Source organism: Hylobates moloch, unplaced genomic scaffold (genome assembly GCF_009828535.3).
Source record: "Hylobates moloch isolate HMO894 unplaced genomic scaffold, HMol_V3 SCAFFOLD_13, whole genome shotgun sequence".
Lineage (NCBI taxonomy): Eukaryota > Metazoa > Chordata > Mammalia > Primates > Hylobatidae > Hylobates > Hylobates moloch.
The window spans coordinates 25802386-25822305 of NW_026652288.1; the positions used below are offsets into that span (position 1 = coordinate 25802386).

Genomic DNA, 19920 nt, shown 5'->3' on the forward strand with positions numbered 1-19920 from the left:
CTGCCTCAGCCTCCTGAGTAGCTGGGATTACAGGCGTGTGCCACCACGTCTGGGTAATTTTTGTAATTTTAGTGGAGATGGGGTTTCACAATGTTGGTCAGGCCAGTCTCGAACTCCTGACCTCATGGTCCATCGTCCTCAGCCACCCAAAGTGCTGGGATTACAGGCGTGAGCTACCACGCCCGGCCAAAAAGATGTTCTTTTAGCTCCAATTTTTACAAAGTAATGTCCCCTCCTCCCCCTTTTTTTTGAGACCAGGTTTCACTGTTTCCCAGGCTGGAGTGCAGTGGTGTGAACACAGCCCACTGTAGCCCAGACCTCCTGAGCAAATAAGTGCTTTAAAAAAAAAAAGGCAGGATGGGGGGGAAATTAACAGGTTCTCATGTACCTAGTCAAATATCAGAACAACTATGAGGCTTATATTTGTGAAACATATATTGGTTTCTGAATGGTTTCATTATTATTAAACTTCAACATCCTTTTAAAGTATTTGTTGTTTCTATTTAATGATAGACAGTGATCTCTAAATCTGTGATTCTCAGTCAAGGACAGTTTTACATTTGTCAATATGTGGAGATATTTTTGGTTATCACAGCTTGGGTACAAGAAGAATGCTGACCCAAAATGTCTGTATGGCTGAAGTTGAGAAACCTTGGTCTAAATGCACCTCTCTGTATTAGTACCTTGGGAAAGTTAACCATATTTTAAGCTCGTTACAGTCTGCATGTGTAATTCATATAGATAGAGATATGTGTCCGCCTGCATAAACATGTCTCTTTATGGATATGTCTGTGTGGTGCAACTACCAATCTTTCTTTGGGTGTTTTTGCCTTAAGTGGTTGTAAACACAATGCGTATCTAACTGAAAAAAGATTAATGTGCATGCTGGCATAAGAAAATGTATGAGAGAAGTTCTATGTATTCTGAGTGCTGTTTTAGTGGTCCCCTGGCTCAGCAGTGAAGTCTTTAACCTCATCATGCTTGCTTCTTATTGTTAGTAAGATCATCCAGGTAAGGATGATCTTAGCTGTGAAGATATGTATAGGGCCATGCATGGTGGCTCACACCTGTAATCCCAGCACTTCGGGAATCCAAGGTGGGAGGATTGCTTGAGCTTAAGGAGTTCGAGACCAGCCTGAGCAACATAGCAAGACCTCATCTCTACTAAAAAAGTTTATTTTTTAAAGTCGGGTATGGCGGTGAGTACCTGTAGTCCCAGCTATTTGGTAGGCTGAGGTGGGAGGATCACCTGAGCCCAGGAGATCAAGGCTGCAGTGAGCTATGATTATAGCAGTGCATTCCAGCCTGGGTGACACAGCAAGACCCTGTCTCAAAAAACTAAAATAAATAAATTTTAAAAAGACTTGTATAATACTATTTTGACCTTTTTCTTAGTTTTTGTGTTTTGTTATTCAGAGAAGCGTATCCCAGGTCTTTTCAGGTCTTAGCTTTGCTGTTTTTTTTTTTTTTTTAAAGACAGGGTCTCACTCTGTCAGGTTAGAGTGCAGTGGCACAATCACAGCTTACTGCAGCCTGTACCTCCTGAGCTCAAGCTATCCTCCCACCCTAGCCTCCCAGGTACCTAGGACCACAAGCGTGCTCTATCATGTCTGGCTAATTTTTATTTTTGTAGTGATAGGGTCTCACTATGTTGCCCTGGCTGGCCTCAAATTCTTGAGCTCAAGCAATCTTCCTGCCTTGGCTTCCCAGAATGTTGGGATTACACACGTGAGCCACTGTGCCCAAGCAGGCTTACTTTCAAATATATTTTTGAGCTAGAATTATATTTATGCTCTGAAATGGCACACATGTATAAAGAATTATGCCTATTTCCTCACTAGCCCCAGAATACTGATGTGAGTTGGTGTGGAGGTGTAGTAGGTTGTAAATTGGTGGTCAGATTGCTAAAGCTTTTTTAAAAAACAGGCTGAAAATATCTTAACACTTACAAATTTGTATATAAGGTAATTTTCCATTTTTTATACTTCATTGATCATTTATTTATTGGCTTCGGCTTCCTTCCATTGGCCTGCTTGCACCTAACTTACAGTTGTTCTTAGTAGAAGAGTGACTTCTAAAGCTACAGATAATTTGTCTTCTCTTTGAGTGGAGGTTCGTGTTAGTGTCTCTGGTAACTTGCAGTGTCTGGTAGTGATTAGGGTGTGGGTAGGTCATTACAGGTCACTGTGATAATTTGGCCATTTAGCAGCTGGGAGCCTTTTAAAACCATGCTTCTGTACTTCTTTGGGATCATGGACCCCTTTGAGAAATTAGAATCTTACCAGAACGATGTACTTATACAACTTGCAAAGTTTTATGTGTGCTCCTTGGAATTATTGATGTCCCCGAAGTCCATCCTTAGATTCTGAGATCAAAATGCATCTTACTGACTCTTAGAACGTGGCAGGATTTTTAGGAGCACCTGGTATATTGCTGCTTATTACTGAATATTTGCCAAGTTGCCTTTGTTTTAGCAGTAACATAAATTAAAAGACACTAAATTCAGATAAGACCATGGAATCCCTAAATAGGGAGTTTCTTTTTTTTTTCTTGAGACGGAGTCTTGCTCTGTTGCCCAGGCTGGAGTGCAGTGGTGCTATCTCGGCTCACTGCAAGCTCTGCCTCCCGGGTTCACGCCATTCTCCTGCCTCAGCCTCCTGAGTAGCGGGGACTACAGGGTGTCCACCACCACACCCAGCTAATTTTTTGTATTTTTATTTTATTTTATTTTATTTTTTTTTTGAGACGGAGTCTCGCTCTGTCACCCAGGCTGGAGTGCAGTGGCGCAATCTCGGCTCACTGCAAGCTCCGCCTCCCGGGTTCACGCCATTCTCCTGCCTCAGCCTCTCCGAATAGCTGGGACTACAGGCGCCCGCCACCACGCCCGGCTAATTTTTGTATTTTTAGTAGAGACGGGGTTTCACTGTGGTCTCGATCTCCTGACCTCGTGATCCGCCCGCCTCGGCCTCCCAAAGTGCTGGGATTACAAGCGTGAGCCACCGCGCCCGGCCTGTATTTTTATTAGAGACAAGGTTTCACCATGTTAGCCAAGATGATCTCAATCTCCTGACCTCGTGATCCTCCTGCCTTGGCCTCCCAAAGTGCTGGGATTACAGGCATGAGCCACCGCACCCGGCCAGCGAGTTTCTTTATAGTATAATTTTTTTTTTTTTTTTTTTTTGAGACAGAGTCTTGCTCTGTCACCCAGCTGGAGTGCAGTGGTGTGATCTCAGCTCACTGCAACCTCTACCTCGTGGGTTCAAGTGATTGTCCTGCCGCAGCCTCCCAAGTAGTTGAGATTACAGACGTGCACTACCACACCCGGCTAATTTTAGTAATTTTAGTAGAGACAGGGTTTTGCCATATTGGCCAGGCTGGTCTCGAACTGCTGACCTCATGTGATCCACCCGCCTCAGCCTTCCAAAGTGCTGGCATTACAGGTGTGAGCCACCACACGTGGCATAATTTTTCTTTGTTAAGCTTGTGATTCTACTAAGGGTATCTTCCCTGCAGCAAAAGAGTTGTTTCCTCCCTAATCCCATCTTTGTCTACCGCCTTTTAAACTGTCATTGACCCTTGAACTGCAGGTTCACTTACTCATGGATATGTTTGTTTAAAGAGATGGGGACTCACAGTGTTGCCCAGGCTGGTCTCAAACTCCAGGGGGTCAAGTGATTCTTCCTTCTCAGCCTCCCAAGAAGCTGGAATTACATACAGGTGTGTGCCACCACACCCAGCTCTATAAACAGGTTTTTAAAAACAAATCTTTTGGAAAAAATGTTAGAAGCTTGCAACAATTTGAAAAACTCACAGACAAGCCACATAACCTAGAAATATTGGGGGGCAGGGGGGAGATTAAGAAAAAGTTAAGTATATTACGAATGTCTAAAGTATATGTAGATACTAGTCTATTTTATTACTACCATAAAATATACACAGATCTATTATTAAAAGTTTAAATTTATTAACACTCAAACACACAAACAGAGCCCATACATGGCACCTTTTGCATCTGGAGAAATGTAACAGAGATGCAGTATTAAATCATAATTGCATTAAAATAACTGTAATACATACTGTACTACTGTGATAATTTTGTAGCCACCTCCTGTTGCTATTTTGGTGAGCTCGTATGTTTCCAAGTGTCTGCTTAAAACACCATGTGATGCGGATCATCTCCCCATGAACAGTTTGTGTCTCCAGTAAATCCCATATTGCAATCAAAAGAGATCTTTTGTGGTTCTTGCGTGTTTTCATCGTGTCTAGTGCAATACCATAAACCTTGAATAACACCATCAGACCTATACAAAGTGCCACTAGTGATGCCAGAAGCAATCCTGAGAAACAGAAAAGTCATGACATTACAAGAAAAAATTGAATTGCTTAATATGTACTGTAGAATGAGGTCTGCAACTGTGGTTGCCCGTTATTTCAAGATAAATTAATCTAGCATAAGGACCATTTTAAATAAAAGCAAATTTGTGAAGCCATCACTGCAGCCACAGCAGGAGGTGTGAAACCTTGCACTTTTTACAGAATACCTTTTTATGTCATGTTGAAAATGCAGCTTTTATGTGGGTACAGGATTGCTGTAAGAACGGCATTCTTGTAGGCTGGGCGCGGTGGCTCATGCCTGTAATCCCAGCACTTTGGGAGGCCAAGGCAGGCGGATCATGAGGTCAGGAGATCAAGACCATCCTGGCTAACATGGTGAAACGCCGTCTCTACTAAAAATACAAAAAATTAGCCAGGCGTGGTGGCGGGCGCCTGTAGTCCCAGCTACTTGGGAGGCTGAGGCAGGAGAATGGTGTGAACCCGGGAGGCAGAGCTTGCAGTGAGCTGAGATCACACCACTGCACTCCAGCCTGGGCGACAGAGCGACTCCGTCTCAAAAAAAAAAAAAAAAAAAAAAAGGGCGTACTTGTAGACTGTGATATTCAAGAAAAAGTGAAGTTATTATATGACAACTTAAAGCAAAACGGAAGAGAAGCTAGAGGAGTTAATGCCAGCAAAGGATGGTTTGATAATTTTAGAAAGAGGCTTGGCCTAAAAATGGCAGGCTAGCAGGAGAAGCAGCTTCTGCTGACTAAGACATAGCAGACAAGTTCCTGGGCACCACTGAACAAGTCTTTAGTGCAGTTAAAAGTGTCCTATTCTCGGGGTGGCGGAGATGGGGGCAGGCCACAAAGGACATGAATGTTAGGAAAAGAAGAAAGCACGGGGAATTAAGGCAGGAAGGGATAGGCTAACTACTGTTCTGTGCAAATGCAGTGGGTTTATGATCAGGACTGACTGCCCTTATGTATAAAGTTGCTAACCCCCAAGACTTGAAGGGAAGTCTTTTGAAGCTGCCAGTTTTTTGATCATTCAACAAGAAGACCTGAACACTGAGAATCCTTTTTCTGGATTGGTTCCATCAATACTTTGTCCCCGAAATCAGGAAATACCTTGCCATTATGGGACTGCCCTTTAAAGTTCTTTTGATGTTGGACAGTGCCCCTGGCCCCCAGAACCCCATGAGTTTAACACCAAAAGCGTCGAAGTGGTCTACTTGCCCCCGAACACAGTCTCTAATTCAGCATCTAGATCAGGGGGTCATGAGGACCTTTAAGGTTAATAACGGTACTCTAACCTCAATAGAACATCATGAAAATCTGGAGGAATTACACCGCTGAAGATGCCATCGTTACAGAAAAAGCTGTGAAAGCCATCAAGCACAAAATAGTAACTTCCTCCTGGAGAAAACTGTGTACCGATGTTGAGCATGATTTCACAGGATTTGTAGCAGAGCCAGTCAAGGAATTTATGAAGGAGACTGTGGATAAGACAAGAGCTAATAGACACCAACCAGAGGAATCAACAGAAGATGATTTAATGAAGATGCCGTGCTTCCAAACCAGCGCGAGACGATAAAGAATAAGGCAAAGAAGTAGTGCCAGAAAACAAATTGACTGTAGACAATCTGGCAGAAGGGTTCTGATTATTCAAGACTGCTTTAGACTTACTGTACAACATGGACCATTATGTGATACAGGCACTGAAACTGAAGCAAGTGATAAAAGAAGGATTGGTTTTGTATAGAAATATTTTTAAAGAAATGAAAAAGCAGAAAAGAAATTACAGTGTTTTTCCATAAAGTTAAACTGAGTGTGCCTGCCTCCCCTTCCACCTTCTCTACCTCTTCTGCCTCTGCCTTCCCTGAGACAGCAAGACCAACCCCCTCCTCTTTCTCCTCCTCAGCCTACTCAATTTGAAGACATTGAGGATGAAGACCTTTATGATGATCCACTTCCACTTAATGAATAGTAAATATATTTTTCTTCCTTATGATTTTCTTAATAACAATTTTTTTCTCTAACTTTATGGTAAGAATACAGTATAGAATACATATATAAAATATATGTTAATCGACTGTTAACAGATAATGCTTCTGGTTAGCAGCAGGCTGTTATTAGTTAAGTGTTTGGGGAGTAAAAGTTATACATGGTATCCCCTTACCCCCATTGTTCAAGGGTCAAGTGTATGTTGTTTTAAATCAGCATATTTTATAACTTTCCTAGTTTTTTTTTTTCTTATAGCTACAGGAAATGAAGTAACCACAGCCATTTGGCAGTTTTGTTGTCGTTTTTGTTGTTGTTGCTTTTTTTTTTTTTTTTTTTTGAGACAGGGTCTTGCTTTGTTGCCCTGGCTGGAGTGCAGTGGCAGTGATAATAGTTCACTCCAGCCTTGAGCTCTTGGGCTCAAGTGCTCCTCCTGCCTCAGCCTCTTAAAGTGCTGGGATTACAGGCATGAGCCCCCGTGCTCAGCCTGTTGTTGTTTTTGAATACTTTTTAAAATTGTGGTAAAATACATACAACATGAAATTTTCATTTTAACTATTATTTTGGTGTATAGTTCAGTGGTGTTAAGTACATTCTACTGTTGTGCAACCATCACCACCATCCATTTCCAGAACTTTCTCATCTTTCTGAACTGAAGCTTTGCATCCGTTAAACAATAATTTCTGTCTCCCCCTTTCCCCAGCTCCTGGCAACTGTCACCATTCTATTTTCTATGAATTTGACTGTTATAGGTACCTCATATAAGTGGAATCATATAGTATTTGTTCAATTTGTAAGTAATTTACTTCATTTAACATAAAGTTTTCAAGGTTCATCTACATTGTAGCATGTGTCAGAACTTGTTTATTTTTTAAGGCTGAATAATATTCCATTGTTTTTATATGCCATGTTCTGTTTATTCATTCACCCATTGTTGGATATGTGGGTTGTTTTCACCCTTTTACTATTGTGAATAATGTTGCTGTGAACACTGGTGTACAAATATCTGAGTCCCTGCCTTAAATTCTTTTGCGTGTATACCCATAAGTGGAATTGCTGGACCATATGATAATCCTATGTGTAACCTTTTGAGGAATCACCAGACTTTTCCACAGTGATTGCACCATTTTACATTCCTACTAGCAGTACACAAAGGTTTCGGTTTCTCCACATCCTCGCCAATATGTGTTTTCTGTTTTTTTAATAGCAGCCATAGTAATGGGTTATGTAGTACTATCTCATTGTGGTTTTGATTTGCATTTCCTAATGTTAGTGATATTGAGCATTTTTTCATGTACATATTGTTTGTTTGTATATCTTCTTTGGAGAAATGTCTATTCAAATCCTTTGCTTGCCTTTTTTTTTTTCTTTTTTCCAGACAGGGTCTTGCTCTGTTCCCCAGGCTGGAGTACAGAGGCATGATGATCATGGCTCACTGCAGCCTCAACTTCCCAGGCTAAAGTGATTCTCCTACCACAGCCTCCTAAGTAGCTGAGACTACAGGCACACACCACCATGCCTGGCTAATTTTTAAATTTTTTGTAGAGGTGAGGTCTTACAGTGTTACTCAGGCTAGTCTTGAACTCCTGAGCTCAGGCAGTTTTCCCGACAGCCTCCCAAAGTGCTGTCTTTTTTTGTTGTTGTTAGGAGTTTTAGGTGTTTTTTATATATTCTAGGTATTATTCCCTTTCAAATACATCATTTACAAATATTTTCTCCTTTTCGTGGGTTGTCTTTTCATTCTCTTCTTGATAGCGTCCTTTGTTGCACAGTAGTTTTTAACTTTGATGAAGTACAGTTTATCTACTTTTTCTTTTATTGCCTGTGCTTTTGATAATCATATCAAAGAAACCATTGCCAAATCCAGTGTCCTGAGCTTTTCCCTATGTTTTCTTTTAAGAGTTTTATAGTTTGAGGTCTTTGATCTATTTCAAGTTAATTTTTTTATATGGTTTAAAATAAGGATCCAGCTTCATTGTTTTGCATGTGGATATCTGGTTTTCCTAGTGCTGTTTATTGAAAAGACTGTCCTTTCCCTATTGACTGATTTTGGCATCCTTATCGAGGATCATTTGACTAAGTATGTGAGGATTTATTTCTGGGCTGTCTGTTCCATTCCATTAGTCTGTGTATCTGTCTTTATGCCAGTTCCACACTTTCTGATTTGCAGTAAGTTCTGAAATTTGACTCCCCCAGCTAATATTATTTTGGCTGGGCTCAGTGGCTCATGCCTGTAATCATAGCTCTTTGGGAGGCCAATGGGGGTGGATCACTTGAGGCCAGGAGTTCACGATCAGCCTGGCCAACATGGCAAAACCCCCTGTCTCTACTAAAAAACTACAAAAATTAGCTGGCATGGTAGTACAGACACCTGTAGTCCCAGCTACTCACAGCTACTCAGGAGGCTAAGGCAGGAGAATCGCTTAAACTCGGGAGGCGAAAGTTGCAGGAAGCTGAGGTCACGCCACTGCACTCCAGCCTGGGCAACAGAGCAAGGCTCTGTCTCAAAAAGAGAGATTCTTTTGATGTTAGATTCCATATGAATTTTTGGATAGATCTTTCTATTTCTGCAAAAATTGTCATTGGGATCTTAAGGGGACAACCACTTGTTTTTAACTGATTTTTTCTGCATGGACCTCCTTGTGCCATAGCAGCACAGCTATTTGAGACTTTAAGGGCTCTATAAAATTTTTAATTAAGGCTTCTATAGGGTAGTATGCATTATAAAATCTGAAATGATCCAGCCTGGATTTAGATTATGCAAGTTTCTTTGCTTGTATCTTCTCTTTTGGTAAGAAAGAACATACCTAGAAAGCAGACAGCCTCCTTTAGGGAGGAAATAGTATTTGACATGGCTATGTCTTGGGAATTGTGTTTCTTTTGCTAGGTAATCTAAGAATTTGTGTAGGCTTTTAGCATGGGGTAGTTTTAGGGTGACTGCTTTAAAACTTTAAAGCTATAGAAATGACCCTCTAAATTGAGAGAATAAAGTCACTTTTAAAGACTGTTAAGCCATAATTCATGGTAGTATGTAAAAGTAAAATTTTATTTCATTTTAGCATGCCAATGAAGATGTGGAAAGAATGTTACTAGGAAACAAGTGTGATATGGACGACAAAAGAGTTGTACCTAAAGGAAAAGGAGAACAGGTAAGAATCTGAATGAAACTGATATTCTGCTCTTTCTTTGTAAAGATAATGCTACTTTTGATTATTTTTATAGTAATACTGATCGAATGCACTAAGCTAATTACATAGTTTTTAAAATGCTTGTTGGAAATAATATTTTATCATTTGAGTGAATTTTTTTTCAGTGCATATTTAACATGTATGGGAGAATCAAATGTGCCCATAGTATTTTTAGCCTTAAACTACAAAGAGAGAAATATATAAGTCAGTAATCCTCAGTGTTTAAACTTAGGACTTTAAGGAAATGTATCAATTAGTATGGTTCTAAAATGTGACAATCAGGAGCCTATGGTGAGCAGAAATTAGACCCTGAGAAGTCAGGTTGAACTTCTCGTAAGTTTGCCCCCAGTGTGAAGTATCTGACTTAGAATATCTGAAATAAACTTTTGGGGTAAGGAGATTACTTTTCTTTTATTTGTTTTATGAAAGAGCTTGACTCGCTGAAATATTCTGTGTTATATATTCTAGTTGGGACCACTGCCTTCAGAATAAGATTAATATTTAAGATGTTGAAGTCAGCAGCTGGCAACCCATGCTTGATAATTTTATGATATTTTGTTTCTGTTTTAGATTGCAAGGGAGCATGGTATTAGGTTTTTTGAGACTAGTGCAAAAGCAAATATAAACATCGAAAAGGCGTTCCTCACGTTAGCTGAAGATATCCTTCGAAAGGTAAGTTCCTGTTTTTACATCCTGCCAGGTACCTGAGTATCTCTGTTGAGTATTTTGTCTATTCTGAAGTATTGGATTTACATACAGAATTTGAGTTTGGGTGGTATTGTTTCTGTAGGGCAGCAGTCCCCAGCCTTTTTGGCACCAAGGACTGGTTTCATGGAAGACAATTTTTCCATGGACCGTACTGGGGGGTAGTTTCACCCAGAAACTACCCCATCTCAGATCATCAGGTGTTAGATCCTCCTAAGGAGCACGCAACCTAGATCCCTTGCATGTGCAGTTCACAGTGGGGTTTGCACTCCTATGAGAATCTAACGCTACCGCTGATCTGATGGGAGGCAGAGCTCAGGTAATAATGCTCACTCACTTGCTGCTCACCTCCTGCTGGGTGGCCCCGTTCTTAACAGGCCACCGACCGGTTAGAGTCCACAGCCCCGGGGTTAGGGACTTCTGCTGTAAGGAACTGGGGAAACAGCCATCTAGAAATCTGAAGGATCTAATCAGTGGTAACCATTAATATTCTGAGCTCCACAGTCACTGTCTAGTCCCTAGTTTAATTATTTTTTCCAGCTTTTTGTCTTTTCTAGCCTTTTTACTCTTGGACTTATTTCTCTTAATGAGTACTTTACATTCTCAAAGGTAATTAGGAAATTTTAAGATAAGAAATGAATCTATTAAGTAGTTATTGCCACAGAATTGCTATTCTGCCATATTAGTCACTTCTCAGGCAAATAAAGGGCATGTACATATTCTGTACATACTGAATAGAACCTATTATGTAAGAAAATAAATAATGCTGAAAATGTGATCTTGGGGAATTCATATTTTACCTCAGGTTTGTTTCTGGGTTTAAGATTTGTGACTCTCAATATTTGCTAGTGTAAGAAACATGTAGCCAAATTAGGAAATGGGATTTTCATGTTTTCCCTCAAGTGACTAGGTATAATGCATGGATTTGGTTATGAGTCCTGAATTCTCTGTTCAATCTGTTGAAATTTTAAATGCAAATAAATACAGATAAAATCTGACATGCATTGGCCAGGCGTGGTGGCTCATGTCTATAATCCCAGCACTTTGGGAGGCTGAGGCAAGTGGATCATGAGGTCAGGAGATGAGACCATCCTGGCCAACACGGTGAAACCCCATCTGTACTAAAAATACAAAAATTAGCTGAGTGTGGTGGCACGTGCCTGTAATTCCAGCTTCTTGGGAGGCTGAGGCAGAAGAATCCCTTGAACCAGGGAGTCGGAGGTTGCAGTGAGCCGAGATCACGCCACTGCACGCCAGCCTGGGGACAGACCAAGACTCCATCTCAAAAAAAAAAAAAAAAAAAAATCTGACACACATCCTAAAAGAGAAGCAGACGTTGTATAGGAGAAAATGTAATTACATTTGGTAACCTATCTTTATATTTGAAATATTAATATTTTTTTCTAAAACCAACCTATACATAAAAGGTAGATGTTTGTTTTTAAATTTTCTTAACCAACCAGTTTTTTTTCTTTCTCCACTTTGGAAGGACAGAGACATTAGCTGTAATAGAGGTGATATGTCACATATAAATCTAGTGAAATTTCTGAGCAATTATAAGAGATTGAGTTGAGATATTTACATTGAAGTAAATTCTTTATATAGAGGCATTAAAACTAAGGGACCTAATTTTTAGAGTGAAATGTAGGTATCTGTTTACTACAATTGAATATTCAAACTGGAAAAAACAGTCATCAGTTATTGCTCTTCAGTAGGACTAGAAAATTGGTGCCCTTTTGAGTCTGCCAGCTTCCTCGCATATCATATTTTGGGATTTCCTGCTTTAGGAGATGTTTTTCTATGAGAATCCAGTCAGATCAAAAATTGAATTTTATTTCAGAGAATGAGAGAGGCTGACAGCAATTAAAATAAGTATAAAAGATCTCCATAGTGTATTGAGTGATAAAAAGCAAATTAGGATATAATATGTGAAGTGATCTCATTTTTCAAGAGTATATGATACCAAACATGCATATGTACACGCAGATACATTTTGTTATTTTTAGCAAATAGAGAACTGGAAGGGTAGATACCAAAGTCTAAATAGCACTCCAAGAGAGTGATGGTGGTAAGGGGGAGGGATCATAGGGCAGATTCATTTACCGACTACAGGCAGTTTACTTTTGAAATTTCAACAGGTTTCTTTTTTGAATTATAAAAACAATTTTAAGATTTTTTTAGAAGAATAGTCTTTCACAATTGAGTTAAGGTGAAACCCATTAGAATTTCTTAAGAAAATAAATCTATATTATTTATTGTTCTTTTGAAGAACAAAAGAATAGAAGAATACAACCTGGAAAAAATGCGTTTCTTTCTTTCCTTTTTTTTTTCTTTTTGAGACAGGGTCTCACTGTGTTTCCCAGGCTGAAGTGTAGTGGCTGTTGGCAAGTGTGATCATGCTGGCTGTAGCCTCGAACTCCTGGCCTCCAGTGATACACTAGTAGCTGGGACCACAGGGATATGCCATCAAGCCTGGCTTGGTCTTTCTCTCTCTCTCTCTTTTTTTTTTTTAATTGATGGGGTCTGACTATGTTGCCCAGGCTAGATTTGAACTCTTGGGCTCAAGCCATCCTCCTGCTTCAGCTTTCTGAGTAGCTAGTACCATGAGGACACATCACCATCCGTCACTAATTTTCAGGTTTTTTTGTGGAGATGGGGGGGTCTCACTGTTTTGTCCAGGCAGGTCTTGAGCTCATGGCCTCAAGCGATCCTCTCACCTTGGCCTCCCAAAGTGTTGGAATTACAGGTGTGAGCCACGTGCCAAAAATTGTATTTTTAGTTAAATGAAGGGAATAAAAGAAACAGAAAAATGCTTGTTTTGAACTTGGTGGAAGGTACTTTGTATTTCAGACATTAGTGGGTCAGGATGAAACATTATCCAGTATTCACAATAGAGTTAAAGACCAGGATAAGACTGGCAGGAGTTACCACAAGACCTAGTGAAACACTCTTGTCTCTGTATCCTTTAACTTTCTGGGCTTTTTGGTCTTCGTGGTTTCTGCTTACTTTCTGTCTATACTATGTCCTTTGATCTTCTCATCAGTCTTGGCTTTTTTTTTTTTTTTTTTTGAATAGTGCTATATAGCCATTATATATATAATTTTGTGCCCCGGTGAGATAGAGCTTTCCTTATTATCATTATTAAAGGTTAAAGTATGAGTATACTATTAAATAAAGATCTCAGTCTAGACTTGCAGGGGTGTCCAATCTTTTGGCTTCCCTGGGCCACAGTGGAGAAGAATAATTGTCTTGGACCACACATAAAATACGCTAATACTAACCATAGCTTGTACGCTAAAGAAAAAAATCACACACAACAAATCTCATCATGTTTTAACAAAGTTTATGAATTTGTTGTATTGGGCTGCGTGCAGGCTGCAGGCTCTTGGACAAGCTTGGTCTAGAGTTTTCCCCAAGTAAGCAGGCCCAAATACTAGGTAGCAATTTTTTTTCATACACATCCATACACTTAGATGTGGTGAAGTTATGAGTTAAAACAGCAAATGTAAACTTCCTTCACCTTAGAATTAACTTAAAATGAAAGCAATTTAAAACATCTTTCAATTTAATTATTTGGCTACATGATTCATTCTCTTGCTTCAAACATTTAAAAGGAGAATAAAAAAGGATACAGAAATTTCCCACCTTGTTCCCTTTAATTCGCTCAATGTTACCAATTCCTCATTTCCCCCTTACTCCCCAGGTAACTGATGTAATTAATTTATCAGTTGTTACTCTGAGTAAATATGAATATATATTTTTGTCCCACCCCACCCCCACAACCTTTTCTTTTTAACAGATGAGGTAACATACTCCACTGATTGTCCCTTTGCTTATTTCACTTAGTATAAGCAAAATAATTTTACTTTTTAAATAATTACATGTTATTCCTTTGATTGTTTATATCATAATTGAACAAGTCTCCCAGTGAGGGACATTTAGATTATTTTCAAACTTATGTGCACATAAACTGTGTGTGTAGTACATAGTCTTACATTTAAATTATTTTCCACACACACATACATTTGAAGGACAGATTCTGAGAATTGGCCAAAGAGCGTACATGTATGTACATTTGCAATTTTGATAAATACTGCCAAAGTCTGTCCTGAGGGTTATACCCATTTACACACCCACTTGCAGTATATGAGAATATGTGTTATTCACACCCTGGCCAGCACAATGGATTTACAAGACTCAGATCTTTTCCAGTCTAACAGGTTAAAAAATGTAGATTTAATTTCCAGGTAATTTCTGAGTAAGGCTGAGCATTTTAAAACATTTGTTTGTTTTGAGACGGAATTTTGCCCTTGTTGCTCAGATTGGAGTGCAATGGCACGATCTCGGCTCACTGCAGCCTCAGCCTCCCAAGTAGCTGGGATTACAGGAGCCCGCCACCACGCCTGGTGAATTTTTGTATTTTTAGTAGATACAGGGTTTCAACATGTTGGCCAGGCTGGTCTCGAACTCCTGACCTCAGGTGATCTGCCTACCTTGGCCTCCCAAAGTGCTGGGATTACAGGCGTGAGCCACCACGCCCGACCTAAAAACATATGTTTAAGAATCACTTTTACATTTCCTTTTCTGTAATTTTTTTTTGTTTGTTTATTCCTTTGCCCAATTTTTCTATTTGGTTATTGGCCTTTTCTTATTCTTAGCTGGGAGCCAGCCTAAAACTTTTAATAAACTTAATTAAAACTCAACTTCAACTTAATATTTTGGCTGTAAAAGATTTTGCTCTACAAGAGATACCCCCCCCTTTTTTTAAAATCTGTTTCAAGGATCTAAGTTAAATTATAAAAAGATAAGAAAATCAGTGTAGGAGCCTCCCTGGTTGTCTTTAACCTGACCCATACCTGGAAGTTCCCAGAGAGAGTATTTTCAGTGCAACTGTACTTTTTTTTTCTTGCTGGATGCTGGTTTGCCCCTTTTTCTTCTTTACATGTTTCTCAAAGATCTGTATTAAGAGCAAAGTCACTTGTACTGGAAACCCCACAGAGGTCTTTTTAATGCATAATTTGCTGCTTTAACATACATGGAGGATTAGAAGCCCATTAGGCAGTGGGAGTAAGTAGGTGAGCTCTAAGGGCAAGTAGCAGTGTCACCTCAGTATCAGTTAACTAGGCTTCTCTTAGGCTACTTCACATTTTAAAATATTTTTAAAATATTTTAATTTTTTCCCCCCTTGGGCTGCACAAGCCCTTAACTTTATATTGTTTCCATGAGAGAATAAGTTCTCAGGTACGTCCTAGCTTTCAAAATGTTGTGATTAACTACTGTTTTATACAATAGCATCGATAAATCTCAAAGACTGATACTGAGTGAAAGAAGTCACACGGAGAAGAATATATTCAACTATGGTTCCATGTGGTTAGGAGTAGAAAAAAAACTAATCTTAGATGATAGAAATCAGAATATTGGGTAACTTGAAGAGAGCAGTACTGGCAGGAATGGGGCACAAGGGAGCCTTCTTGGGAATATTATGTTCTATATCCTGATCTGGTAGTTTGACATTATATACTAAAAATACATCAGGCTTACACTTAAGCTTTATGTACTTTTCTGTATGTAAGGTATCACTTTAAAAATATTTTTTATATATAAAGAATGGGCCTACCCTTTTAAATACTGTATTCTTCTGATTTTTCTTTTTCTTTTTTTTTTTTTTTTGAGACAGAGTCTCACTCCGTCACCCAGGCTGGAGTGCAGTGGTGGGATCTTGACTCACTGCAACCTCTGCCTCCCAAGTTCCAGTGATTCTCCTGCCTCAGCCTCCCGAATAGCTGGGATTACAGACGTGCAACACCACACCTAGCTAATTTTAGTAATTTTAGTAGAGACCGGGTTTTGGCATGTTAGCCAGGCTGGTCTCGAACTCCTGACCTCAGGTGCTCCACCTGCCTCGGCCTCCCAAAGTGCTGGGATTACAGGCCTCAGCCATGGCACCTGGCTCTTCTGATTTTCAAAGTAATATTTAGTGTTGGGAAAAAACAGAATTATACTAAGAATAAAATTAAATCAACCATAATTTTACCACCTAAGGGTTGCTACTGTTAGTATTTTGTTATATCTCCTTTGGGGTTTTTCTATATTTTTAGGGGAGTTGGGAGGAGTCTTACTCTCTTGCTCTGTTGCACAGGCTGGAGTGCAGTGGAGTGATCATAGCTCACTGCAGCCTTGAACTCCTGGGCTCAAGTGATCCTCTTGCCTCAGCCTCCTGAGTGGCTGGGACTACAGGCTTGAGCCACTGTGTCCAGCTAATATTTTAAATTTTTTATACAGATGGGGGTCTCGCTATGTTGCCCAAGGTGGTTTTAGCTCCTGGCCTCAAGTGATCCTCCCACCTTGGCCTCCGAAAGTGCTGGGATTACAGGCGTGAGGCACTGTGCTCAGCCGTCTATATCCGTTTTTAACATGAATTAGATAACTACATTTTGCTCCACTCCTTTTCACTTAATCAGTCGAGATTGCCTTTTTAAAACTATGATACAGTAATAAAATTAGTCTAAAAAGGCAGATAACTAAACAGAAAAGGGCAGTTTTATTTCTGTGACGTTACATATACCTAACATTGGTTTCATACAACTTGCTCCACAATGCCTTGTAAGTACTAAACATATTCAGAGGTCAGGGCTAGAAGATAACAAAGTCTATTTAAGAGTTAGAGCAGAGAAGATTTCAAAGCTTTATAAAGGCATGCCAGGAAATGTCTACAATATTTCACAGCTTGGAGGAAGCAGGCAAAAAGAAGATCAAAACAAAGCTTCCAAGTTTTTACTTTGCACGGAGGGGAAACCTATCTCCTGTGATTGTAGTGTATTTTGTTGTATAAATTGACATGAGAATATTCCTGTTGAATCTTGATTTTATCCATGGCAGTGTTTTTTCATGAGTTATTTTCCTTGTGTGTTTGTTGCAGACCCCTGTAAAAGAGCCCAACAGTGAAAATGTAGATATCAGCAGTGGAGGAGGCGTGACAGGCTGGAAGAGCAAATGCTGCTGAGCATTCTCCTGTTCCATCAGTTGCCATCCACTACCCCGTTTTCTCTTCTTGCTGCAAAATAAACCACTCTGTCCATTTTTAACTCTAAACAGATATTTTTGTTTCTCATCTTAACTATCCAAGCCACCTATTTTATTTGTTCTTTCATCTGTGACTGCTTGCTGACTTTATCATAATTTTCTTCAAACAAAAGAAGTATAGAAAAATCATGTCTGTGACTTCATTTTTAAATGTACTTGCTCAGCTCAACTGCATTTCAGTTGTATTATAGTCCAGTTCTTATCGACATTAAAACCTATAGCAATCATTTCAAATCTATTCTGCAAATTGTATAAGAATAAAGTTAGAATTAACAATTCTATTTTGTACAACAGTGGAATTTTCTGTCATGGATAATGTGCTTGAGTCCCTATAATCTATAGACATGTGATAGCAAAAGAAACAAACAAAAGCCAGGAAAACACTCATTTTCGCCTTGAATATGTAAATGGGATTAATTTTGTCCTGTGCCTTATGTGGAAAGGAACTTCTTTGGTTTTCCTTTTTTGTTCTGGTGGAAGCATGTGCAGGAGACATATCATCCAAACATAAACCATTAAAATGTCTGTGGTTTGCTTGGCTGTAATTTTCAAAGTAGTTAATTGAGGACAAAGGGTAATGCAGAAGTGATAGCTTTGGTTTGCTGAGTCTTGTTTTAAGTGGCCTTGATATTTAAAACTATTCCTGCCATCATTTCTTCTCCTTGGCCACTTTTTCCTTGCGTCTCCCTGCATGCTGCTTTATTTGCTTCTCCCTCCCCCACCACCTCATGGTATATTTAAGAGTGAAAGGGACAAACTAGTAGGTTTGTCAAGTTTAATATAAAGCACTGATGTAACTTGCTAGGTAAACGGAAAGATAAGTTCTAACTGCCTACTATCCAATGTCAGTTAATTGGTGTCTTCCCCCTCATTTGCTCTCTGCCCTAAAATGTGTCCCAGATGCCTTCATTCGCTGTTTTACTTCTATGTTCTGCTTTTCCTCCTCTCTGTTCCCTTCCTGTCTATCCATTGAGTTTATGAAATGGAAGAGTTAACTGCATGCACTAGTGTTTGGAGGGTGTTGTGGTTTGTCTTTCTAATTAGGTGTATAGCCTATTCACTTTCCTAGAATAAATCTCTTTAACCTAAATTTGAGTAGTCTCCATTTTGGCAACTCCTCTAGCAGCTTGGTAGCCTAGTACAGGTTGTTTTCTTGAAAAAGCAGGAAGGAGGAGTGAATTTTATTAACATGTTTGCCAAATGTATTGAGATTTGGCCTCTGAAGAACACTTTTTCAGTGTTGTCTTTACCTTAAGATTCAGAAATACTTTATTATTTTAAGTCCTGTCTTTACATCCTTTTGGAAAACTTGTATTGCCATGGATTTGGAAAAAGGACAACGAAAGGCTTTTCATGTAAAGATAAGATCTTTAGCTATCTCTAACCCTGTCCTTTTTTCACTGCATTTTTTCTAGTTTTGCTTCATTGCTTATCATTAGGATAGGGTAAGTGAAGTTTGCTATGCTGCTAGCATCCTAAGATGATACCTTTGTTGAAAGAATTGTGAATAGCATGATTCATTTCTAGCAGAGGCTGAGTTTAGGACAGCAGCTTCCATTGAGAAGTCTTTCTGTGTCGTGAATAGCATTTTAATGACCTCTTGGCTCACATAAGCAAACAACATAGGGATGTATCTGCTATGAAAATCCACAAATTTTTCAGATAGTGCCCTAAAAACAATTTTATATGCCTCACTGGTTGTTGTTATTAGGTTGTTCCCACACTTGACTTTATCATTGTTTACTACTAGTAAAAAGCAGCATTGCCAAATAATCTCTAATTTTCCACTAAAAATATAATGAAATGATGTTAAGCTTTTTGAAAAGTTTAGGTTAAACCTACTGTTGTTAGATTAATGTATTTGTTGCTTCCCTTTATCTGGAATGTGGCATTAGCTTTTTTATTTTAACCCTCTTTAATTCTTATTCAATTCCATGACTTAAGGTTTGAGAGCTAAACACTGGGATTTTTGGATAACAGACTGACAGTTTTGCATAATTATAATCGGCATTGTACATAGAAAGGATATGGCTACCTTTTGTTAAATCTGCACTTTCTAAATATCAAAAAAGGGAAATGAAGTATAAATCAATTTTTGTATAATCTGTTTGAAACATGAGTTTTATTTGCTTAATATTAGGGCTTTGCCCCTTCTCTGTAAGTCTCTTGGGATCCTGTGTAGAAGCTGTTCTCATTAAACACCAAACAGTTAAGTCCATTCTCTGGTACTAGCTACAAATTCGGTTTCATATTCTACTTAACAATTTAAATAAACTGAAATATTTCTAGATGGTCTACTTCTGTTCATATAAAAACAAAACTTGATTTCCAGCTGTGTGGTTTGGTTTTCACTTATTTATGGAATTGGAAGATTACTTGTGAAAAAAATGTAGAATAGCAAACTAAATATTAAAGAGTTGACGGCCGGGCGCGGTGGCTCACGCTTGTAATCCCAGCACTTTGGGAGGCCGAGGCGGGCGGATCACGAGGTCAGGAGATCGAGACCATGGTGAAACCCCGTCTCTACTAAAAATACAAAAAAATTAGCCGGGCGTGGTGGCGGGCGCCTGTAGTCCCAGCTACTTGGAGAGGCTGAGGCAGGAGAATGGCGTGAACCCGGGAGG

General features: G+C 39.3%; 1 protein-coding gene across 1 annotated transcript in view; it reads left to right on the forward strand.

The window, feature by feature from the left end:
- Positions 1-19584, forward strand: part of RAB10 (RAB10, member RAS oncogene family) — a 96188-nt gene extending 76604 nt beyond the window's left edge. The window contains exons 4-6 of the mRNA XM_032172453.2: positions 9380-9469; positions 10079-10180; positions 17133-19584. Of these exons, the coding sequence (XP_032028344.1) occupies positions 9380-9469; positions 10079-10180; positions 17133-17216 (276 nt within the window). The 3' untranslated portion in view covers positions 17217-19584. The remainder of the gene's footprint in view (positions 1-9379; positions 9470-10078; positions 10181-17132) is intronic.
- The last annotated feature ends 336 nt before the right edge of the window (positions 19585-19920 follow it).